The 25,986-nt window shown below is 40.6% G+C and overlaps 1 protein-coding gene across 1 annotated transcript in view; it reads right to left on the bottom strand.

Moving 5' to 3' along the window:
* Positions 1-25,858, bottom strand: part of LOC135279699 (uncharacterized) — a 91,919-nt gene extending 66,061 nt beyond the window's left edge. The window contains exons 1-2 of the mRNA XM_064387145.1: positions 25,840-25,858; positions 24,777-25,482 (exon numbers count right to left, since the gene is read on the bottom strand). Of these exons, the coding sequence (XP_064243215.1) occupies positions 24,777-25,482; positions 25,840-25,858 (725 nt within the window). The remainder of the gene's footprint in view (positions 1-24,776; positions 25,483-25,839) is intronic.
* Positions 25,859-25,986: the final 128 nt, after the last annotated feature.

Below are 25,986 nucleotides of genomic sequence, written 5' to 3'. Positions count from 1 at the left end.
TCACGAACAGGAACGTTCTCTGACGTCTGCTGGAACCCCAGTGTGAGAGTTCACTGGGATGCCTTTGAAGCAGTCAGCAAACATTTTTTAACACACTGAGTGTGTGCCAGATTAGCTGGGAGCTTCCCATGTCCTGCCCTGCAGCAGAGACCACTGCTGACTGCCCCTGAGCGTGGATTCCACAGGCTGGGGAGTGGGACAGAGATGGGACAGTTCCCTGAATTCCTCATGCATCCCAACACACACTTGGTCTTTTATTACAATGTACAGAATTCTTAGGGGAAAGAAAGTAAAGCTATTCACAGTCTTCAACAATTCTACCTTTCCACTAGCACATTTCAACAACTTGCAATCATCCCTCTTCTCTCTGTCATTTTTTAAATGCTCAGGTGCTCATATCCCCAACACTGGAGATAAATGTCCTCAAAACTGGGCACGTGAATCTCTGAGTTCTAGTTTGCAGCTCCTGACTTATGCACACAACTAAAAATGTCTACAAATTAAAACATAATGACCACAGATGCTCAATTGCACATTTAGCACAAGCAAAGGCAATTTATACTAGAAAAGGGTAACTCAAACTGCAGACTCTCCATTGAATATACTGCAAATGAAACCACAGATCATGGCCATGTTCTCTTCTATTGTGCTGTACCTCTCATATGTGTTTTAAAATAAACACCAAATAGGAATTGTTTAATGCACCTTAACCATTCCTCTGGGATGCTCTGTGGACAACTGCAGAAAGTCACAAGTCCCACAATAAACTCAACACATCTGAAATATTAACTTCTGTTAAAATATAATTATTTTCTATTGTTACCTCTGCGAACAATAATTGCCAAAGGATATTTGTATAGAAAAATTCACTCTTCTGTGTCACTGATTAAGGCTTCAATACAGCTCCTCAATCAATGCAATACAATGCCCACAGATACACAGTATTTTTTCCTACAGTTATAACCCACAGTAAAACCTATAAATCAGCAGAGAATTTGCTGTTAAACACTAAAATTCTAGGATGCCTCTTTATTCTTATGCACTGAAGAAAGTAGAGGGATATAAATATAGTCAAAGGTTAAAACAATCTTATTTTATTCACAATTGCAGGGTCAACACAGTAGCACGCTTTACATACGAGACTATGTACAGCACATACCCATACCTACCAGGCAGGAAAAACTGAATTTTTCACATTTGGAACAAAAATCAAACTTGTCTTGCACACTCTAAGCTAAGTGCACCTTTATTGAAGCAGTTAAATGTTCTTGTTCCAGGTACAAGGTATGATCTCCCAAAGCAAGCCTGTCTATTAAAGAGGTTTCATTGCAAAAAGTAGTGAGAGGTTACACAAAGTGACTGTGAGTGCATTTAAGAATGATACTCAACCTGATTATTTGCTTTATTCTTTAAGTAAACAAATCACTACACCTGAAGCCTAATAAAGGCTCCTGCGCAGTCCCATGCCTGGGAATTGCACAGCAGCAGCTCAGTAAGCCACAGCTGAGCCACAGGAACCCTCTGGCCTGGCAGCCCCAGCAAGGGAAAGCCCAGCACAGCAGATCTCCTTTCAGCTCCCAATGCCTTTGCCAGACTTTACACATCCAAGCCAGTCGTCTGCCTAGATGGAGGAGAACAGCAGATAAATAAAGAGAACTAAACCACATTTGGCAGGATAAGATTCTTCAGTGGGAAGGGAAAGCAGAGAACTTGGGAGGTGCTATGTAAGGTGCCAGCAGAACTCGTATTTGGAGAAACATTCCATATATAATGTAGTTCCACATGGCCCTAGGTTATGTAATTTCAAAATATTCTTTTCCACTCTCCCTGGTGCTCAGGACAGAAACATGCAGCTTGGTTTTGGAGGACAAGGCTGCCATGTTATTGTCCAAGGTCATGAGCACATTTGAAATGGCAGGGAGAGGGCAGAGGAAGGCAAGAAAAAAGAAGCAAGTCACATGGTAGGACAGCTGCATATTGCAGAATGGAAGGGGATTTCATCCCTATTTCTAATTTACTTTCTCATAGTTGGAAAATCTTTGGACTCAGATGTCCCACAATTTCAGTGCTTCTGACTGAATACAATGTTTCTGAATACTGACCAACGGCACTGGAAGCTGTTCCCTGATCAGGGAGTGCATGGGCTTGAAAACAGGTAACTTGAGTTCTAGGTGTCACAATTTAGGCCATCAGAATTAGTCATAAACTGTCATTTATTTCCTTTGCTACAGTTTATTACCTGTAAAATGGGCTACACATCTCAGACTGTTTTGAAATAAAAACGATAATCCAAGAACAAACATGTAAAAAGCCTCTGAAGGAATTAATCTACTTGTCTATGTGGTTGAGTGTGAATGTTGTACATAGGTCAACTAAAAAATTAGAAAAAAAACAAAATACCAAGTTCCTGTCCATTTTAATGTACAAGGAGTTCATTCACAAATTTCACTCTTGAAAGGATGACCTTTCCAGCAAATCTGCCAATGTGCTTTCACCATTTTGCATAAAACATTTACAGAAGGGATACCACTCATCATTAAACTCAACTGACATATAAACCTACAATGAGCTGGAAAGCAGCAATCAAACCTTCCATTTTTTGATGGGGGTATGCATATACTGAAATTCCCTTATTTTCTGAGCATGACAAAGGAGGCTGCAGAGTATTTTACATCACAGATCTCCCTCAACATCACTATTTTCTTAACAGAACCTAATTTCTCTATTGCACTCACTCTGCTCTACACGGAGCAAGAAGTACAGACAAATTCTTGCTGTTAGAGAGAAGAAATTAACCATGAAGTATCACTAAAGCCTCCAAAAATAACTTGCTTCTTTTGAACTCTGACTATAACTACTTCAGAAAACACATATGCTCCTGCAGAACCATGTGTTTATTACTGGAAGACCTGGCTTCCTTACTCCAGTCTTTGTATAAGGGTACTATCAGCATCTGCAAGAACAGTTACCACTAGTGCTGAAAAGAAGAGGAAGAAACACAATGTGGAACAGAAAAAGTATGTGCACAGCTTATTATGTTAAAAAACAGCTGTGAATGCATGCATTCATGTGCAAGGATTACTGCAGCAAAGCCTACAACCACAGATAAAATTAAACTGATTTTTTTCAGCCTCCTGAAGATATTCCTCATGTAATATAAGATTTTTACTTTCCTTTTCTGACATGCCCTAAAGCTTCCTGCATTCCAATCCCATGGTTTTCAGCAGTGCTTAGAATGAACCCAAAGCCTCTTGTTCCAGTCCGCTGCATCTTCTCAGACCTACTGGGAAGCACCAACACTCAAACAGACCTGCTGGGGACACTCTGAGCTGTTTGCAGCATTTACAAGACCACAAATGCAGTTCATTGTACATATTTCACTTATTTCATTTTTATGTTTTAATTCAGAAATTGAGAAGTGGGGTAGATGAAAATGACATTGCAGAAGCTGGTTGATTTGGTAACCACAGTCCTTTGTCATAAAATTTTTATACAAGGAAAGCCAAAGCTAAAGAATATAACATTAAAACAAATTCTAAACCCAGTTCTCATTTCTTATTGATCTGTAGGAAACAATATCAGATTTTTACTAGTTTGTATCATCTGCTAAAAACAACACTAATCTATTCAAGCACATCAACACTCAATACCCTTTTATAGGTGTCAGTGAACACAGCAGGAAGCTGAGATCACATCAATTTCTCAAACATAGTTTCTCACTTTTAAAACCAACATGATCCCAGCTAAGAATTTTGTCATTTCACAGTCTGAATGAAGTATGAAGCTCAAAGGCAATACTTGGATTAGCTATTCCTTCTATCAAACTTCTCAAATAATACATTTTCTACTTATATTTTTTAATGTAGATACTTGCAAATAATTTAGATTATCATGGCTGCAAGAAAGATAAATATTCATGGCATCAAATATTGTAAGAAAAATTCTTCAGAACAAGATCCTTAAGTCCTAAATTATATACCATTATCTAGTAAAATGTATGGAGTTGTCATAATTTACATCCATGGAGAATCTTGTTCATTTCATATGTCTACTAAAATATTTTGTCCCTTGGTCATGATACAAACATCAAATTTAGGATGCTTTCATTTTGCAGGTCCTCTAGTGAGCACTACACTACAGAAGGCATTGAATTGTACAAAAAAAAAGCATCCAGATGAAATAGTATCACTAATTTCAAAACATGCAGCTGATTTTTATCACATTTCAATAACGTTTCTAATCTCCTGTCATAAAATATATACCAGCTCTCTGAAAGGCTAAATAACCAACTTCAGCTGCTATGATCTGCACAAAGACTCTGCTTTATTAAAACACATTTGCTTCCATAATTTTTAATACATCAGTTTCTGCTGTACTAGATAATCACTTATCCAAGTTTTAATTTCCAAGCTCTGTGCTTTTGACATTTTACAGTACTTTCAAAACATGAAAATCAAGAACAAAAACATGACAACAAAGAGGGTGGTGAAGATGATCTAAAAAAATATTCTATTTTTTTTAACCTGCCTTAAGTGTGCTTCATATTGTGTACTGAAATCCTGCAATGACAGGAGTGCATATTAATTACTTATCTTAGCATTCTCTTAATAAGAACATTCATAACAGATGCTGGTTCATCTTTTGACATGATCAAGAACTCAAAGTTTAAGAAGCACACTCTATACACCCACAGGAGATGCCACATAAAGGAACATTTTTCATTTATTGCTGTTTAAGGACATTGCTCCTAGTCTTTAAAAACAGAACAGGTTTGCTCTGCAGACACACATGAAAGTGTCCCAGTGCTGCTGGGGACAGCAAAAATCTGTCCCCCAACTGCTGCTCCAGAGCAGAAAGCAGCTGCTTCACTACAGTGAGAGCCAACACTCTCTCATAGCCAAGTTCCCTTCAAAACTTTGGTGGCAGAGATGGAGAAAAGAAATAAGAGTTCACACTTTGTTATAATTTCATTTTTTCTTTTAAAACAATGCCACAGGTTCTTAATCAATGCCTCATTAAGGGCACCAGATTGGCAATACTGTAAAACAAAACTTATGCCATCAGCTCTTCCCTGCTTTACCCTACTACAGATCCTCAGAGGCCTTGATCAAGAGATAAGAAGAGAAGGAAAATGGGGCTGTTAATTCCTGAAGAAATGTCATTCAGATAACGGGAAAAAAAGAAACTAAAGCACAATATATTCTCAACATTTCCTTGCAACCATGCAGAAGGATCTCTGCCAATCCTTTAACTGACAGTATGTTCAAGTGTGTTTTCCTGAGACATTTCATAGCAAGACTTCCTTGGGTTCTGTATTCCAATGAACCAATAGCCTGTACAGGAAAGAATAAGAGAGAATGGGAAATTAGCATGGAGAGCTTCCCACACCAAGTGAGTACCCAAGGGTTTGCAGGCAGCCATCTCTTTCACCAGACCCTTCCTCCAGCCCTGCAGAAAAGAATTTGGGGTGTGAACACCCTCCTTGTGAAGACTGTATTGGTGGAAAAGGTTTATCCCCAGATGTTCATCACCATCAGCTGCAGAGGTTTCTGCCCCTTCAGAGCAGCTCCCAGCTGTCCCCTCTAACCAGAACCAAAACCACTTCAGCCAAAACAAAGTAGATTAGCACAGACCTGCCTCTTAATGCTGTTAGAAAAATGCCAATGAAAGCTGGCAATACATCCCCTGCCCTTCCCCCTCCAATCCACTCATCACCTCCCTCATGCAAGCAACAGCACTTAACTGACCCCTTCAGGCATCACAGGATGCTAAATAGACAAATAATGATTTTTTTTATTGAACTGGAGAAAAAGCAGAAGGGGGAAAGTAAGAAAGCCCTCTTCAGTTGCCAGCTTTGTGTCTTCTGAACTAAAGTAACCAGCAAGCCATGGCTTTATCTTCAGTACACAAATGGGAGAAGGAGGGTTAATTTATTTCACTTAATGAGAAACATAATGTTTCCTCTTTAGCAGATAAAACACAGAATGGGCCAGAAAAGTGTAAACTGAGTATACTGCAAGACAGGTCTAAACTATCCAAGGTCTTCCTCCCCTTTAGAATCACAATATTCTATCCTTTTCATTACAAGAAAATATTTTACTGCTCACCATTTAGAAAGACTATTCAGATTGGTTTACCTTACATTTTTCAAACCTGAAACACAGAATGAATAATTACAAGTGTTCACCCTTTCTATTACTTTAGGGCCCTCTAGGGCAAGCTGTTTAATTCTTGCCTTTAAGGCTAAACACTATCTTCCTTCTTGAGAAGCAGTTCAGAGAATGGCATGGGTTTGATCAAGAAAGATTTGAAATACAGAATAAAAAGAATCCTCTTTTTATTAAAAATAATAAAAATTATGGGCAGATGTTAGGAACCTCTTCCCTTTTTTCTGTCTTTGAGGAAGACAAATCACTAAAAGTTTAGACATATAAAAACTAACAGCAGCATCAATTTTGAAGCAATGTGTATTTCAACAGACAGCACATCAGTCAGTTTGGTTTATAGAACCTGAAAAATGATGTTTTAACCTTTGCTGTTGCTTCTGTCAGAGTAGAAAAGATTTGGATCTCTGCCTTGGAGTACAACAGATAATGCTGTCATATTCAAAATTATACTTATTGCTTATGCAAATAATAACTACAGCATTTGTCCTGCATTTAATTTTATGTCTGAGTTCAAGTGTTTGCTTGGTTAAATAAAAGAAAAAAAAGGAGAGAAAAAACAGTGCAAGTGTGTTCTGCATGTAAGTGCACTTTTTTGACGTGCAGTGTCTAATTTGGGGTGGGGGGGGAACAAAAGGAAGAACTGTTGTGTACTTTAGGGAAGGTAATGCAAAAGCCTTTGCATAATAATATTAACCTAAAAGCTAATTACACCTTAGCTGTGGCAAGTGCATTTCTGCAACACAATGGTAACAAGCTCGGACCAAAACTTTCTGAACTCTTCAGTTTCTCCTGCCCACTGCATAGATAACCCTCACCAGTGGTGTTGGTCATCACTAACATGTTTTAAAGAAACATGTAAAAATCTTGCAGTGACAAATTTAACCCATTCACTAAACAGCCCTGCACAGAGCTCCAGGATGAGCTTTTCTTGCAGAAGGTAAGGCCAGAGCAATCATGTTTGTAACCCATGGCAAAAACACCAGGCTGGACATAATAGTGATGTGAACCAAGGAGAGATGTCTAATCCCTTCCACACTGAAATGGCAGGTGGAGGTGAACCCTCCATACAGCCCATTCCTGTCTCCCTTCACACAGCTGAGGTACAGCTGAGCTGAATTAAAGTAGCAAATAAAGCATTGGGGGCTACTCACAGTGCAAGACAGTCCCTTCCCTCCCTCCATACCTGGAGTCTAAGTTCTTCTCTTTCCAGCATTAATCTTTCCTCCTGAGACATATACCCAGAACAGCTTAACTCTATATCCTAAGTATTCAATTCCAGAAACATCAGCTCATTCTCCTTCCTTGAAAGCTGGCTAGCTAAAATGTTTTAAGTGCCAAAATATTCGTATTAAGCCAGAAGTGCATTATTCAGGCAAGCAATATCAAAAGAGCAAGAACAAGTAGCACTGCAGCAGGATCAATAACATCCAGAGGACACGGGCAGAACAGATCCCTGAGGGTCAGTCTGCTTGAGCTCACTGACAATAACAACGACCAGATACAACAGGTATCTCTGGCAGTTGAGGCACTTCACAAATATAGTATCCTGGAACAATATATTCTTTGGCCCTGATGGAAGTAGCCCCTTTAAACAACAATCTCTCCCTCAAAAAATCACTACCATAGACAGTCTTGAATATTACTGATCTATTCTATGTGTTTGAAAAATGACAATCCTCATCATTTCACACACTTCCCTATTCATCTGCCTGGTCTATATAATTGTAAGCTCTTCAGGGCAGAAGGTAGGGACATTTTAATACTGCAGGGAAGAGTACTAAACCAAATATGGCTTTAAGCACTACTTTATTGTCAAAACAATAAAGGTCTACTTCATCCAAATATTGCCAGCTTTGTCCAAAAAAAAAGCACCATCTAGAATCCTCCCCTTTTCCATTTCTTTGTTCTAAGATAAGTAAGCCTTTCAATGGGTTCATCACTAAAACATATATTTGACTCCAAAAGGACCCCTAATGAGACTTCCTCAAAGATGCTACTCTTTCCTCACTGCGATGACTTTTGGCTGCTGACTCTTCCTTGTTTTGCTGACTCCTCCTAATTTCCTCGTGTGTGTTCATGCTTACGTGCGCGTGTGCGCACTTCCTCCTCCACTCCCGAGTTCTTCAAAGCAAGCACAGTGCTCCACAGAGGCAGAAAGGGAAACAAGGAAGCCAATCTGACTCAGAGTGCCTGTGAAGAGATAACAGTTCAGTGGATCAAATCAGCATCAGCACTCCTGCCAGAGCCCCTTGTGCTGTGGTTCTGCAGAACGAACTGGACCCTTCCCCCGCTGCAAGAAACCCCTCGCTGACCTCAGCTGCCAGATGGAAGTGACAGCCAAGAGTCAGCTCTTCCTTTGTTACCAACATTCATGTATTGATCTGTGTCACCTCAAAGTACAGAACTCCAGAACTCAACCTCAGCTCTCCCACCACAAGCTGGTTTAGGTGCTGGGCAAACAAAACAATGAAGCCTCACAACTGAGACCACCTGCACAACATTGCCTCTTCACTCCTGAGCTGGTATTTTACATTTACCTACCCAGGAGCTGGTATTTTACATTAACCCTGCCCAGGAGCCTTTATACCATGGCTGTGAGTGTCAGTTCAAGCTGAGAGGAGGGAAGATGAGATGATAAGGTGGCACAGCATTTCATTTCTTTAGCTCTTCCAGCCCCCTTATTATTGCTGGAATATAACATTACCTCTTTTTCTGTCCTGGATGATCCTGACCATATATTTTAACACCAAAACTCTCTACATTACTGTCTAAAGAACAGCAACAATAGACACCAGCAGAGAAGAAAGAGCCTGATCTAAATGGTGCAAAGGAGAAAAAGCACTGAGAGCATCTGTATCCTCACTGTGATCTGCTTTTCCTGCTTCTCCAGAATTATGGACTATATTTTTTGTTGGTGTGAACCGACTCAGGCTACATCTGCATACACAGGGTTGACATCACAAGCCTTATGAACACACACGTCTAGTAGGAATTTGCATCCTTCAACACCGTGCCAGCACCACCATCTTCTCAGACACACTTAGCAAGCACTGCCCCAAATGTTTCAACTAAATCTGACATGGTACAAGAAAAAGCTGTAGAAGAGGTCTCTAACTTGACAGAAATAGGTTGCAGGGCTGGAAGATGGGCACCTGTCCACAAACTATTGGAAACCACAGACAGACATCTCTGCCAGATTCAGCTGAAGTCTACACCCACCTCCACCTTCTCACCAATATCCACCAGGACTTTGCCCTCCAGCAAAGGTGGATTAACACCTCTAGGAAGAATTTCCCAGGGAATGTTCACACAGCTTCTACTGCAACACAGAAACCTCTGGCAAAAAATAGTTTCTGAGGTCAGCAAACTGTCCCTGTAGCTCAGAAAAATAAGCTTCATTTTATAGCACAGGAACTTCTGAAGTAGATGAAATGATATAAAGGCAGAAACAGCTGCAGTGTGGATCTAGGAATTACACAGCTGCTTATGTGACCATGGAGAGCATACAAAGAGGCAATGCAAAGTAGAGGTGCAGGTAAGAAACAATCCCACCTCAAGATCTGTCCCTTTGGAAGCAGCAGCCTTTTGGATTTAGTGACATTCCACCTGTACTTTGCACAGGTACAAAGCAAGCAGTGCTGGAGCCACAATTCAGGGCAGAGAACGACACTTTCCTGAAACTGCTTTGCCACAAAAGCATCTCCTGCATCCCAAAACCTGTCTGAAGTACCCAAATCAGCAGTTATTCTTCTGATTGAACAGTTTGAACAAGAAAGGGTACTTTCAGAACAGTTTTAGCTATCGATGTGTGCTAACCACTGGCAGTAAGAAAAATCATAAAAACCTTGAAGGATGACACAGACTTTCCAGGTGTGAAATAACCACTTGTCTCTAAGAGGCAACAATGGCTACAGCAGTGAATGCTGAGAAGCCTCTGTTGTGTTATTTTAATACAATCTTGCTTTTATATTCACACAGAATCCAGCCCCTTTCCTGCACTGGTAATTTTATGCCCTCTAGAATGCAGTACTGTAAGAAACAACATTGTGGTGAGTTCCAGAGAAATGGTGATGACATGATATTGTCGGCACCAGTTTTAATATCCATTGAGCTGGGATACTGAACAGACATGGGGAGCTTCCTCACAGACACACAGAAATAAAAGGCCTCTGTTTGTCCTGTAACAAGATCAGTATATGCATTAAAGGAGATTCAAAGGAAAAGTACACTGTATTTCAAAAAAGCCTATCCAAAAGAAAAATCAGGTATACTGTTTTAAGTATCAGGCAGCCTTCTAAGTTATTAGGCAGCCTGATATGGCAGAGGATGGTGGTGTGTCTGAGTTCCTCTGACTCACATCTTCTGTAATATGTTCCATACAGGCAAGTCACTGTCTTCCAGTGCCACTGTCTTTGACATGAATTCACAGGAATCTGATGACACAGAGAAGCCTGCAGCTGGTTTTGGTGGCAAACTCCCTCCCTGAACATCCACATGCAACGCTCCACGCACGTGCTCCTCAAGCTGTGCACTGTGACCCTGGCCCAAGGAGATTTCATCTGAAAGCAGAGCAGCCATGGAGCATGAGGGGAGACAGGAAATGTGATTCCTGCCAGCATTCAGTACTGCATCAAGTGGAATCACTCACTTCAGCAGCTTATAGTCCACAGGCCTTTCTGTTTTTTTCCTTTTTAAGGCTTGAAAATGAGGTTACTATGGACAGCTCAGGTATCTTGTAGATGCTTCTGTGGGGTTTGCAGTACCAATTAACTTTCCCAAGTAATGAGGTATAATTCCCCCTGAGAATGCCTGCTTCATCTGTGATATACTCCCCACAGAAACGTGGAAATTTCACAGCCAAGGCTCAGATTCATGAGAATTTTTTTTTTCAGTATTCTTTGAGAAGCGACAGGAATAAAAATTTTACATGAGAACAATTCTATTGTTTTCCTCTCTGGGACAAACACTATATAATCATTGAGAAGTGTTTTAACAGTGAGAAAGGTAACAATATTTTATAATCAGTGCCCATATAAAACTATGAGTATTAAAAAGTTCAGCCAATCTGCAGAAAACAAAGAAGATAAATGATTGCTGTGAATTAGTTTAGGGCTGCTCCTACAAGACAGCTCAGTTTCTGTCATATAACAGGTAGTGAAATTCAAAATTTACTCTGGTTTTTATTCACTGCCACTGTAATAAAACACCCCAACAATTTGGCAGCAATATAAATGGTTTCCCATCAACATGAATAGTGTCAGTGTGTGGACCTCTATCTATTTTTACTTGAGCTCAAGTAAATCAGAAGTTAACCACTTCAATGATACAAGTTTAAGAAGGAAGAAATCAGACCTGGACACTGATTCTGCATGGCCCCTGCTAATGAAACCAGCTCTGTCATTGTTTACACCCTCACTGAATCCTCTCACAATCATTTGGATACAACAAACAGCTCTTGCAGATGGCTGACTGCTAAAGAGGAGGGAAAAAAAGAGGTGTATAATGGCCACACTAAAAGGCTTTGATAACAACACATCAACTTCATAAACTTGTGTCCTGCCGTAACACAACTGAACATTCAGCTGACCATAAGAAACAAAGGAGAATGTGGATGACTTCATCAGCCATTAAGTCTGTGCCCTGATCTAACAGCATGATTCAAAATTAAAATCAAGGAAATTTGTCAACAAGCATTTCCTCAGCTCAGAAGAATCCTCAATTGTTGTGGCTTTTCCTCTGCACCCATTTGGGAGTGTCACACAGACAATGAATGGGGAGGACTGGGAGCAGACTGTCCCTGTATTTTACAATTCTGAATCAATAAACCCAGTCACTGAGGCGGAGGCTCAGCCTGTATTTGGTTTAATTTACTCTGGGCACTGGGACAGATCTACCCCAGCACAGTCCAGCAGCTCCATCTCCTCTCGTGCACCGAGACCTGCCAGGCTGTTCAAGTGCAGCAGAGCAGCCTCTGCAGCCCAAGTCACAGCGCTCCTGAGGAGGGAATCCAGAGTGGATTCTGTGGCTGTGGGAAGATGTTCTTCAGCAATGGCAGTTACAGGGAGAACCAAGAACAGATTAGATGAATATTCATTATTCAAAGTAGGATTAAGAAGTAAATGATGGTTTGAGGATGTAAATTATGAGGGAGAATGACACAATCCCATACCATTTAAAGAGTGCCTTCTCAAACTGCCCCCGTACTTTCACACCCACACGATTTCCCTTCCCTTAAATGTTAAAGAGCTGGGGAAGAGGCCTCATGCACAGAAGCTGCATATGGATACCTACCCATTTTTTCATATATTTGTGAAAAAAATCCAAGCTCTGGAATATGCAGGGGAAAAACGGCATACAGAACAAATTACTTCAAGGCGTATTTTACCCCTCTAGCCAGTAAGTATTTCCTACTCATACACGTGGCAAGATATTATTTTTCTGATCTGGAAACTTCTCGTATAAATACCAGGCCAGTTTTGATTACCAGTAAGAGTATTTCATACACAACTTAACTGACTTCACATTTTGCTTTATCAATGAATTCAATAATTTTTCAGCAATTAATCTGTTGAAGTTTTATTTTTAAAAACTTCTGACTTTAATCTGATAAACTGCAACAAAAACTAAGATCTTTATTCTAGTTTCATCCTTGAGAAATCTACTTTTTGGCAGGTGTTCAAAGCAGCAAGTGTTTCTATAAACTGCAAGTGCAAATATGTCTCACAGAATGCACTGAAAACAGAAGATTGAGGAGACAGTGAAGAAAACACAACTGAACAAAGGGGTAACCTGGATTACAGGGGTGATTTGTTTTATACACCAGTATTTTATATATGCCAATATTTGTTTCTGGCCAGAACTCTATTCCTTTGGGGAACTCTGCTGAGTAACAGGGAATTCTCTTTGTACTCCAAATTTTCCAGCTTTTAAGGGTCTCAGTCTCAGAAAATTTAAGAATTTTTTCAAAAAATCAACAGACAAGAGAAGAAAGAAACCAAATTAAAGCCTGGGAAGTAACTCCAAGAGCCCTACACATAGCTGGTAATCCCCACTCCATAGACATGGGTAAAGCAAAGGAATGGAGTTAACCTGCCTAAACTCACAGGACAGTCAGGAACAGAATCCTCATTCTCCCTCCTCACCAGAGCACCAAGCTACAGCTCTTAGAAATGGAAAAAAAAATATTCACAAAAAGCCTACTCCTATAAAGGAAGCATAGGAGAGAACAGTCTCATTGAGGTAAATACTTGTTTGTAGAGATTATTGCTTGTCTCACCAATACCCCAGGGACCAACTTGTCTGCACCCATAATTAGGGCAAGCCCCTCTGTAACTGCATGAGGTCATGTTTTTCTTTTAAGCAGCAGTAAATTACCATGCTTGTTATCACTCCTCTCTCTACACAGATTCTCTCAAAAATTAGATTATCTCTAGGGCATCCTTTGCTATTTTGTCATTTGCAGTATCAGTCTCAGTATAGTAGGGAAAATAGCCAAAAAAATTCAGCATTTAGGGTTTGAGAAACAAAGATATTAATGCATTAAGGGGGAAAAAAGAGTGAAAGAAGATCATCCTGGAACTGCCAATTTTCTGTATCCTTTGAGGATTAGATCCAAGCTTATAATTTCTGTGAGCAATTATCTAAATAGAAATGCTCTAATTGCACTAGGATTGTGTTTTCTCTGGAGTGTTATTTCTTTCAAGTATCCTGCTGTTTATTTATATTCAGCTAAATAAAAGGTGTGTTGAGTTACCCAGTGATTTACACTGCAGTAGGGACATTACCAGTGGTACACAGGAGACTGCTGGGGTAGCACAGAAAGCCCTCTAGGCTGTTCTATCTTACTAGAACTAAGCCCATTCCACTGTCTCTCTTCTAAACTCACAGTTTAATAAAGAAAACAAAGCAATACTTCCTGGATGATTGCCAATGAGCTGCTTTGTTGCCTCTGGAATCACTGCCAGCTCAGGGAAAAATAGGGAGAGAATTAGGTACGATGCACAACTACCCAAGGAAAACAGCTTACCCAGCTCAGTGTCCCACGAGTCTGGAAGTGTGTTAGAGGAGAGCCTGGCACGGAGGCAGAACTCAGCCACACACACTGTGCCCTCAGCAGGGACAGCAGCTGACACTGGCCACTTCCATGGCTGCCCTAATCAATACTAGATCACTGACAGAGGCAACAGCACCAACACAAAGAGAAGGATGAAAGACCCAACAGTCGTTAGAGTTTCATTCCTAGAAAAGGGAGGTTACACAGGTTGGCCTCTACCATTACACACCATGGGCTCCATTGCTCAGGAAAAGTTCTGTCTGTCTGAAAGGTTCATAAACCTGTAAAATGTGCACACACTGGAGGGAATGTAAGAACTCTCCTACACAAGGAATTGTGGTTGTCTAAAAAGGGGTCCTAGTCAGAAGAAAAGCAGTGGGGGGAACCTCACAGTTCACTGCTTTCAGCTTGAAAATCAAAATGGATCACATCACCCTAAAAATCTTCAGTGACAACATCAGGAGTGGGATATAATCCTTAAAGGGTCAGGTAGAGGAAGTTTTCTATTGCACATATTCATATCAAACACTACTTACTACCCTAATTTGTGTTTATTTATGTTTATACACAGTTGTGGAGAAACAAACACAAAAAAAGCAGAAAGGGCCAAAACTAAGTGAGTTTAGCAAATGCAGGAGATTGCAAGAAAATTAGATTTTCAGGGGCACTAAGTATCAGGTCAGGAATAATTCCCTGGAAATGTCACTGCTTTTTCAAAATTCCGGTCAAGAACAGCTGCCTTATGTTAATAGGAAAGAAACAATGAATAGCACATTCCTCCTTTTCTTAATGTGCCATCATTAATAGACAACTCAACAGGAAGAGTAAATGAAGAGGATTTCTATCTGTTTTAATTCTATTTTTGTGTAGAATAAACTAATTTTAACCATTTGCAATCAGGACAACAACTATTAGAACCATGGCTCTGTTCTCACTTACAACCAAAAAAACCCCACGACAAATGGGAGTTTGTATAGAAGCCTAATTTTTGTACCAAATTTTACCATGCAAAACATGCACAGAGCACTTGTTGATGAGCCACAGACATCTGTGAAACAGGTCCCAGGAATAAAACACAAAAATATGTTAACTAGCAACTAAACCCATAACAGCAAATACATTCCAATCCCTGTCAGGGACTGAAAAACATATATTTCAGAAATACACCTACTTAAAGCTAATTTTCTATGCTGCCGTGAACATTACCATCAGTGAAACAATATCTCCTTGCCTGTCCTTTAACAATGAGGAAGATGACTGTGAGTAAAATAAACATGATAATTTCTTGTCCAAAGCTGTCACTCAGACTGATGGAACAAGTCAGATTTTCCAGAGCTGAATTAAAAGAGAGATATACCTGATAATTTTATTGCTTTTCTCTGTTTCTCCACTGAAGTGAGAACCTTCAGAGCCTGGGACATCCAACACCAGAACAGACAAGTCCTACTTACACATATGCAAAACATGAATTAACATCAAAAAAAGGGTCTGCTGAACAGGCCAGATTCAGAACGACTCTTAAGGGGAAACAAATTCTATTTTAACCAACTGAAAGTTTTTCTAGTTAAGTATGTTTCTACCTTTTAAGTCAATAGTTCACTTCAGCCATGTAAGAAATATTCTTGCTTCACAATATCACAGTATTCTCACACAGATAATTTTCTAAGTGCATTTTAATGGCTAAGCCTTTGACACAAGTCTTTCCTTCCTTGTCGTTCAAGTTTACTCCCTTAGAAACATGAGCTCAAGCACACAAAATCTCCATGTGGAAACAGAAATCCACAATATGAATTAAGGGGATTTTTTCCTCCCAAAGGGGAGAAAAAACCCAGGAAACAAAGGAACATGATAAAGAGTCCTGGAGAGCAGAGCATTCAAGAATCCCAGACCAGCCTTCAGCTCCTCCAAGCTTCATTTCAGCTGAAAGGGGAAGAATGTGCCAATGAAGAGCTTGGTGTTTAAACCATCACACAGAGGTTTGGGGATCGACCTTTTGCAAGTCCTGCCTGCTCATCTTTCTTCTTCTTCTGGCTCTAGAGGAGCCAAAAGGTATTCAAAGCCAGAGCTCTCATGGTGTTTTAATGACCTTGGCATTCCCAGTCCTCTGTATGGACCCCCAGATGAAAACCTGGTCCTCTGTATGTGCCCAAAGGTTTATGCACGTCTCTCTTCAAGATGTTTTGCTATTTTTATACAAATATCATGACATGCAGTGGCAGAAAGAAAGTCTTTCTGAAACAAACTCACACTTTGCTTTGTCTTCCACAAAATAAATTTTTTACCACCTAGTTTGCAAAAAGTGATTACACAATTGCTCTTGCCAACTTCCAGCAATCATTCAAATTTCCAGAAAAACAGGTCTATTCAGGACTACCAGATTTAGAGTTGAAAACCTGGAGGATGCAGAGTAAAGCAGTACTTTAAATTAGGTGCTAGCAAACCACAAAATTCTATCAACATTCTTCTTCATTTATTCTTTATAGAATAGCATTGAATAAAAATTAGAAGTTTTCCATGTAGGACAGGAAAAAATTTTTGAGATTCCTCATTTAAAGACAAAATAAGAAGAATAGTTTTCTTTGCAATAATTTGGTAATATTTTTTACTAAACCATTCAAGGACGAGGCAGTATCTCGAAGGTTCTCAGTATCCAAGATACTGAATGAACAACCTCTGGATTCTGAAGGCACAGTTTGTATCTCAAGCTTAAATCCTACTTTATCTCTGCTTCACCATCTCCATCTCAGTGGAAGACAGTTCTATTCTGTTTTCCATGTCATTACTGGGTGCAGTAGCATTGTATTTCTATTTATTACGAGCGCAGTAGCCTCTCATCACACATCCTCTTCTGGCTGCTTCAATCCTGCGTTCTCGAATATATTTTTTGAACTGTGCTCCCAATTTCCTGTGAATAAGACTCTCTCACATGAAGATGTCCCCTACGATAGCCTTCTCTTTCTCATACATATTCAAATATCAAATGGAATCTGTATTTCTCAGGTATCTTAGTAATTTTTTGCATATTAATAAAAAAAAATTAATCAAGATGTTTAAGGCACTGTTGCAGTCATAATTCTCACACATACCAGAAAAAGAGGATCAGCTGCCTTCCTGAAATTCCTGGTGGAATTTCACCTTGAGTTTTATTTGATAATTCTGGTTGATACAACCCAACAGACAGGCCCTGGTCCCTTTTCCCAGGGATGAAACCCAATCTGTTCCATTAATGTCCAAGACAGAGACAGGCTTGAACAGTTGTATCACCATAAGAAATCATTCATCATCTACATTCCTAAATACTCTTTGCTTATGGAGAGTATTTTCAATCCTATTCAGTGCACTGGTGACCTTAAAGAATCAAAGATCCATGGATGTAAACTGTTTTCACACAATTTTTTCACTTCTTTTCAGGACCTTTCCGCTACAGCAGGCAGAGCACAGGTTTGCAAAAGCAACCAGTGGTTTTATGTTCTAGAGCAATTAATTCATTTAATTAAGAGAAAATATTTAAAGCCATCACTGCCTCCATGAACTGTTCTTCTCTAATATAAACGGAGGGAATTACCATGGGGTCTATGAATGACAAGTTTTCCATAGTACTTTTCTCCTGTCTTAAACCAGTCTCTAAGTGAAGATATTTAATTGCATATGTGGATGTAGATGCACTAAGGTGGCACTTCAGGCTCCAGAAACATGGAAAGCACAAGCTTTGAAAGGCTTACCAGTTTAAAAGTAAACTGCTTAAAAGTTTATGAAAACAAATTACAAAAAGTGATACTGAAATTAAATACACACAAATAATTGCAAGGCTACACCAAATGCATGTGCTGTGTAGTACAAAGCCAAGGGGACAGGATCAAATGGGTTTGCATTAAACAAGGGGGCGGGGGGTGGAAAAAATATTTCAGGAAAACAGAACAATAGCATAATTTAGCATATTTGTACTTGGGTCAGATCCAGCTGATTGCTTTGGAAAGGATTCTTCTCAAAGTGAAAGGTGAATGGAGGAAGGGAGTTCAGGAAAGAGGTGGGTGTTTGTCTTTAAAAGAAATTATTTGGAGAATGCAATGAGCAGTGAATGTATTACGTTGCAGTAAACACTCCAAATACCTCAAGAATGCTATAGCAGAGTCTTCATTGCTTTGATTGTTATTAGGTAGAAGGCAAAAAAATGTTACTTTGTGGAAAAAGAACTAGGAGCTCTGCCAGGAATGGTCACATCTAACACACATTATTTATGACTGTATAAAGAGCAAGAATTAGTCACTTAATGAAAAGCTGGAGGATGTCTGTTACAAGACATGAAATGATCATAACTTGTTAAAGGTAAAGAAGGTTAAAAATGGGAACCTCTTCACTCAGGAAGCTGCTGTGAGTCTCCACCTCATGTCTACAGAAATGTAGTTTCAAGCTTCTGCTAGAACAGCTGTCCCAGGCATCACTGCTGACCTTTGGAAATTCAAGACCCAACACTGCCTTCTCCAAATCTCTTACACACCCCCACTGATATCTCTGACATCACAAATTACCCATCTCTCCCTAAAACTTCACTTTGGTACTCTGGGCTTCCTCCTTGCCCTTCTTTTTAGAGCTCCATTCAGTAGTCTACTCTTCCTCCTCCTGCCTTCACACCCTGTGGACATTTTCCAAGGGGATCTTCTCACTCCATCCCTTTTTCACATTGTCTATTTTTACCCTTCTGTTGACCTCATTCACTCATATGGTCTCTCCTCAAGCAGGGACTGACAACCCTCAAATATTCCTCTTTTGCACATCTGTACCCTGCTACCTTTCTCTTGGCTCACAGGTACTGCAATACTAAATATAACAATAGAATTACATATTTTATCCCACCTAACCTCATTCCAACCATCACCCTCCTCTCCAAAAGGAATCTTTTACCCAACTACAGATGAAGGTTTTGAGACAGAGCAGTCATAAGATAGATATTTTTCCTTTATTTATACCTCACTTATTTCCACTTTATATTGTTTATTCTGCATATTAAAGAAGAGAAAAAAGAGCTGTCTGAGAAGGAGGAACACTCTTTGGATTTATATTCAAACAAGAAGATGAAACAGGACAAGAAGAAACAATAGCTTTTTGCTGTTGTTCAGAAGATAACTGAAATTTTGTGAAATGCAGAGCTCTTTGTACCTGGAATCTAATTACATAAAGTGTTCTGTACCTCTGCCACTGAATGCTGTGGGTTACAGGGTTTGTTGCTCAGGGGTTTTAAATTGTGCTTTTATATTATTTTGGCTCTTTGAAAGCAGCTCCCCATTTTCCTAAAGAATGGCTGTTTCCAGCCATCATGCTTTGCTACCTCTGCTACAACAACGTGACCGTGCCTGGCTAAGTACTTGCTCAATCTATTTATTCAGTTTCCAACACAGCTCAGCACCATGTATCATACACATCGTGCAAAAATTTTGCTCAAGCATAATCATGGTTCTTAAAACTCAAACTTTGCCACACAATGACAAGGTCTCCACATTACCAGAATTACTTTCCCTCCTCCTCCGCCCCCATCCAACTTCTCATCAGTCTCCAGCATGACTCAACCCCGTTGAAAAGCTGTAGGTTTACAAGTCATTTCATTTCTTTCAAGTGAGATACATCATATGGAGGAAATAAATAAAATGTTTGCAGAGTCTGGTCCCCAGTGGATAATAGGGTCTATCTGATTTCATAAGCTGCTTCTAACTGGAAATTTTTCTACATTAGTTTTGGTTTAACCAGAGTGAAATCCCCATTTTGAAGCCCACTGTCTGATGGCAGCAGAACCTCACACAGTGGCACATCAACATTTCCTTCTTGTTCTTTGAGCTGACAAACGTGTTTTGGAACTATCCCTGTTCCAATTCCCCCCTTATCTCCGAGACTGCGGGCAGGGTGAAAACTGCCTTCAGACAGATGCATTTTTCCTAAGGTCCTGTGCTGAGAGCCATCTTTTACTTGCCAAAACCCCAGACTTCAGCTACACTCTGAGGTTTTCAACACACTTTTAACCATTTCACTTCCAGATCCTAGGCAGTTTATTGGCTAGCCAGGAGATGTTTGTGTATGTGCTCTTCTCTGTCTCACTCTCACTGGCCTGTGTTAAAATTTACACAAAACAAAACGGGCGGGGGGGAAGGAAGAAAATTACTGTCATGAATCACCCTCAGGAAAATGAAGTTAAAGTATCATGTTTTCATAGTCATGAGAGATTAAAAGCAGAAGCAAACATTTATCTGGATCAAGTGATACACCATTATGATTGCAGCTGCTTCCCTCCACCAAGAGTTTCATGCTGTTAAAATTTTGAGGATGAATTTTGTCAAGTTTTGAGTATCCCCTGCTAGCTGCTACTTGTCCTTATTTCTAGTCAAATTACTTGAACTGATCACTGTCAGCACTGTGCAGAATTAAAAGCCCCATTGGAAAAGCATTCCCAAACTTACAAAAATAATTGCAGAAGAATCAAAAGGGGCAGATGTGAAAAAAGAGCAATGAGGGCTAACAGAGAAGAGCTGGTTCATTGAATTGAAAGGGGCCAGGTAGTAGCTGAAATTTCAGTATTATAAATAGGACATTATGTAGCTGAACTAAAAATAGGAGTTTTATTTTTACTTGATGTTCCTCGCTGCTGGCTGCTGACCTAGAGAAAGGACCCAGAAAGGAGAATTAAACAATTCCCCACAACATGCAAAAACCCAAAACCACTAGTCTGGTGCCAGTGCCTATTTGTAAGAAGAATTTGATTTTTTAAACCAATTTCAAAAGATGCTTAACTGAAAGAATTCCCTAACACTTCTGTGAAAAGAATGTAATAGCAGAGGACAATTTCTGCAGAAAACCAATAGCAATTACAAATTCCTGTCTATATACTCACTTGTAAGAGAAAATGGCTGGTGTATGCACTCTGATTCCTTCACCCACTCTGAAGGTGTACAACTGCTCTGTGCTGGAAGCACTCTCTGCTCAGCAGCAGTAACACATAATCATTCCAGAACTTGGTTTCAAGTCAAGATTGAGCAGCCCAGCACAGGTCTGGAGGAAACTTCTCCATCAGCTCGCCACCTGCCAACTGTCTCAGGGCAGCATCTTGTGTTCTTCCCTTTCCTAAAGGCAAATTTTACACTAAACTGAGAATCCCAATTTGGGTATGGTAAAATGGCAGCTTGTGTGGCCAGCTGCTGAGGTGGTTGTTCATACTTTGTTTCATTTTAAAAAGAGAAAAAAATTAGCACAAGCCTAAACCACCAAATCTGGATTTATGTTTCATGCCCATGCATGAATGCCCATCTAATCTTAGGACAAAAGAGACTTGAAACCATGGTTTTGGTTCTGCTTACAAAGATACGAGGAAGTTGTAAAACAAAATCTGAATCTGAACTCAGGTTCCCAGCTGTTTGAGACCATGGCTTTTGGAGGAGCCTATCACTAGCTCAAATCTAAAGGACTCAATCGACTTGAGGCTTCCCTGGGCTGATTTTGGCTTTATCTGCTAAATACTGGATCTTTGCAATGTACCACAGACCCCAAGGGGCTGTGCTCAAGTATTTATCCATCACCACTTTCGTAGAAAGCTCAAATGAAGATGAAACATGGTGATTTAATTTTGAAGAGTAAGCCATAATTACTTTAAAGATTTTATAGCTTCAACAAAAATAACTTGCATTACTTCTCACTGCTGATCAAAAACTGAAATAAAGGCATTTATTACAATAAATTATTGTAATTATTTAAGAAAAAAAGCTTAGCATCTGTGTAGTCTAGATGCAAATCTACTAGTCAGTCATCCTTTCCCATGGGCTGAAAAATAGCAAAATTCTTATTTGCTGTATTTGTACACTATTCACATCTGTCATTACATCAGTGATCTGATTTGTTTGAGAATGCTAAGACTCAGAACATAATTCTGCACTTAGCTGAAATAATTCTAAAATGCAGGTTAGCACAGAGGCAGATGATAATTCAAAACTTCTTGCTGCTCCTAAATTATTTTAGCTTCTCTCACTGTCAAAGCCAAGTCAAACACACCTAAATTAAAATGCCTATTTGCAATGTCTCAAAAGACAACAGAAAGATTAATGCATTTTGTTTCCACTCTTGATTTTTGGTAATATTTTTTCACTTTTCATATGGTGAATCAAAATCCCCAAGTAAAAGTGAACACCCTCCTTAAGGCTGTACTGTTGTATTACTGCTGGGTTTTGATCCATCAGACAGCTTGAGAGAACAAGAACCACAACCCTTCCAAACTGGAAATGTTGGCTAAATGGGTCACCTCCTTTCTTTCACCACTGCACCAATTTTTATACATGTATGCATAGCTACACATACAGATACAGGTGCACATGCACACACACAGCACTACCCCAAATCTAGTTTTAGATGCTACTAATAATTTTGACAGTCCAACATTTCTGCCTTTACCTCTTCCTCTTCCCATTCCTTAATAGCTCCCTTGCATAAACCAGACATGAATTGTTGGGCACCCTCTGGAGCAGCAGCAAGTGGAAGGAACACAACTAAGGAATGGACACAGCAGAGACCCAGGTTCACCTGACTTCCATCTCTTAAGCATCATTTTTGGTGTAAGGGCACAAGGAAACTTCACCTTAGCAGCACCACAATACACTAGAACTGGCCTGATGATCTGTAACTACATCAAGCCACAAATAAAAGTCCCGATGATTAATGTCCCAAGTTCTTCCTCAGATATTCAATCTATTAAAAGATATATTTTCATGAAAACTAGGTTCCCCTCCTGCTGTGCTGTTCAAAGGGAGAATTCTCACTTCCCTTGCAGGGATCTTCACTTTCTGTTCTCCCATAATACATAGAGCACACAACTTCTGTATGCAGTCTCTCCTAAAACATTTTAAGACGTAATTAACAACAACAGATAAAATTACAACATCTCCAGTGAGTACTGGACACTGGTTTCCACTCAGTGCACCACACCCTGCAATAATCTGCAATTTTCCAACCAGGAGACTGAGATCAACTAAATAATTTTTGCCCCCTTGAACACAGCCCCAAGCACAGAAACAGAAGCCCATGAACACAAGCCCAGCACAAAACAAAATCCAAGGGACAATGTCTAGCTCTTGTTATAACCAGATGATTTAAGAGTCTCCATTTTGAATACCAAGCAGCTCCAGAGGAAAGTGTCAGGTTTCTTGTTGCTGCCCCTCTTCAGCCCTCACCATCTATTCTTGGCCATTCTGCAAACAGAACCAAGAGCGGCACAGCTGCATCACACTGAGGACAAACTGGCTTTCTGAAGAAACTTCTGGTATTTGTATATTCTCCTCACATGAAATAACTCAAATGAGCCTTTTCTACTTTCCTAGTTCAAATAAACTATCTTATCACCAAAAATAAAAAAAAAAAAAAAGCATCTTGACACCCATTATTTACAGTTGTTCCCTTTCTTACAGTGAACAGCCAACAGGTTTTGGACTGTTTGCTGCCACACACCACACACTTGTACATCCACCTAAATGAAGCCACTATGGACCAATTATGAAAGATCTGTTATTCCATTCGGAGTTACTCATCTGGGGATTTGATTTTTGATTTGTTTTCCTCTGAGGTTTTTTTGGAGCACTAGTGGGATGGAGTTTAAATTAAATTGGGACCATCAGCATCCCAAAGACAACTATTCAGTAGCACACATTTAATATTGATTTAATATGATTATGTGGGCTGTTTGTAACCGCAGCTGTCTAACTAATGCCACTTAGACACAAAGTACTTTATATATTCATTACCAGGAATGTTAGAATATGAACCAAACCAAAACACAGCTAAATAAGCCACAAAAATATGTAGCTCTGAAAGCTACAGGAAAGTTAAGAATTAAAAGCTGCAGTTTTCAATTAACAGAGACAGCTGAGGTGGATTGTTTTGTGCGTTGCATGCATGGTCTAAGGTGCCACTGGATAAATAATTACATTACAGAATACCCAGAGCAAGTGACAAACCAACCATTATGCTACACAAAATGAATTGCTAATAATTCATAACTCCATCCATGCCAGTTGTCTTTGAGGACGACCTTTTATTCCTGGCTGCTTCCAGAGCCAGGTGCATCAGGCAGCTCCAATATCCTGCTGAACTTTCAAAAACAGGAGTGCCTGGATTAAGGCACAACATAGCTGCTTCTAAAATATCTCAGCTGTAACTACCAATGCAAGGGGTAGAAGAAAGTGAGGTGTAGTTTCTAATGCTACCAAACACCACAGGGACGGGTTTTTGGTATTGTCAGTGTCAATCCTCACTGTGGTTTGTGGCTACACGTGGGGCAGTGTGCCAGAGCCCTGCTCAGTGCTGGACACAGCAAAGTCCAACCACGTTTGCTAATTTCAACCACGCTGTTCTGAGCACAACATGGACTTCATTTAAATAAATTTAAAAATTGGGTGATAAACAGGAGTAGGATTGTGCAACAGAATTCAGCATCAATGAGCAATCAGCAGCATTTCCAGAGTATGTCAGTGCACGGGGGTCAGGTGTGACAACTTTTGGCCCATGAGGAAAGAGTGTGGATGTCGTTTTACCTGAGGCAGACACTGTGATTGGGCTGCACAGAATCTATGCGCGATGGCACTTCAACAGCATCCAGCACCCGGTTTTTACAGGGGCTGAGGCCATTCCTTAGCACAGTACGGTGCTGGTTGGGCACAGACCAACACCTCAACACCGCAAGGCAGCGGCAAAAGCAGCACCAACATGGCGGCGCGGCCTGAGGGAGCCCCGCCCGCCTCCCGCGGGACGGAGCGGCCGCTGGGCGGCGCTGCCGAGCCCCGCAGCGCGCGGTGCGGGCGGGATGCGGGATGAGGAGAGCGGGATATGCGGGATACACGGGATACACGGGATACACGGGATACACGGGATACACGGGACGGGATGCGGGATGCCGGATCACGGCCGCCGATCCTGGCGACGTTCCCGGCTGCCTGGCGGCGAGCGGAGACGGCACTGCCGCCCGCGGTGATCCCGCAGCGCCAAGCGCTGACGGCTGGCCCCGGGAGGCAGCGCAGGCCGCCTTGTGCAGCTCCGAACCGGCCGCCGCCCCGCACAGGGCACGGTCACGGCCGGTGTCTGTCGGCTGACAGCGAGCAGTTCTGCCAGCCCTCGGGGAAAATACCAAAACATTCCCAGTGTTCTTCCCGGCAGGTTTCCCAGTGGCAGTGCCGGACCGCTGGCATCGCGGCACAGCCGGAGCGCGGTGAGGGCAGCGCGGGCGCAGCCGCCTCACCGGGGCTGGCGGGGAGATCAGATCCACTTCAGCTCGAACAACTCAAGCGTCGGGCTGCTGGCAGCAAAAGTCATGAATAGTTTCCGATCAAAGGTTTTTGTAAAAGTTACATCGCTAATGTCATGCTAACAAAACACGGCCTTTGCTCTCAGCAACCCAATGTTGGGATTGACACGGTTCTATCAGCGTTCCTCTAACTTAGCCACAAGTACCCGTACTCTTCAAGGCATTTGACGCTTTTGCCAAGCTGAAACAAATCCCCAGGTTCTGGAGGGCTGGTGTCTGTACTGGGAATGAGTTCTGTCAAGCCATCAGCAATATCTTTCCAGATAATTATGGTCCCAAAAGATTTTTCTGCTCACTTATATCTTTGAAATGCATCTTGTTTTATCTAAGAATACCAATAAAAGTCTCATTTGTTAAAGCAATAGCTCCACATGAAAGTTCCCAGCCTTTAAAATGTCACCAAATAATTCAGAATAATTTTGAAGCATGATGGTCCACAAGAA

The sequence above is a fragment of the Passer domesticus genome, chromosome 12 (assembly GCF_036417665.1).
Source record: "Passer domesticus isolate bPasDom1 chromosome 12, bPasDom1.hap1, whole genome shotgun sequence".
Taxonomy (NCBI): Eukaryota; Metazoa; Chordata; class Aves; order Passeriformes; family Passeridae; genus Passer; species Passer domesticus.
This window is presented reverse-complemented; position numbering and strand designations above follow the sequence as displayed.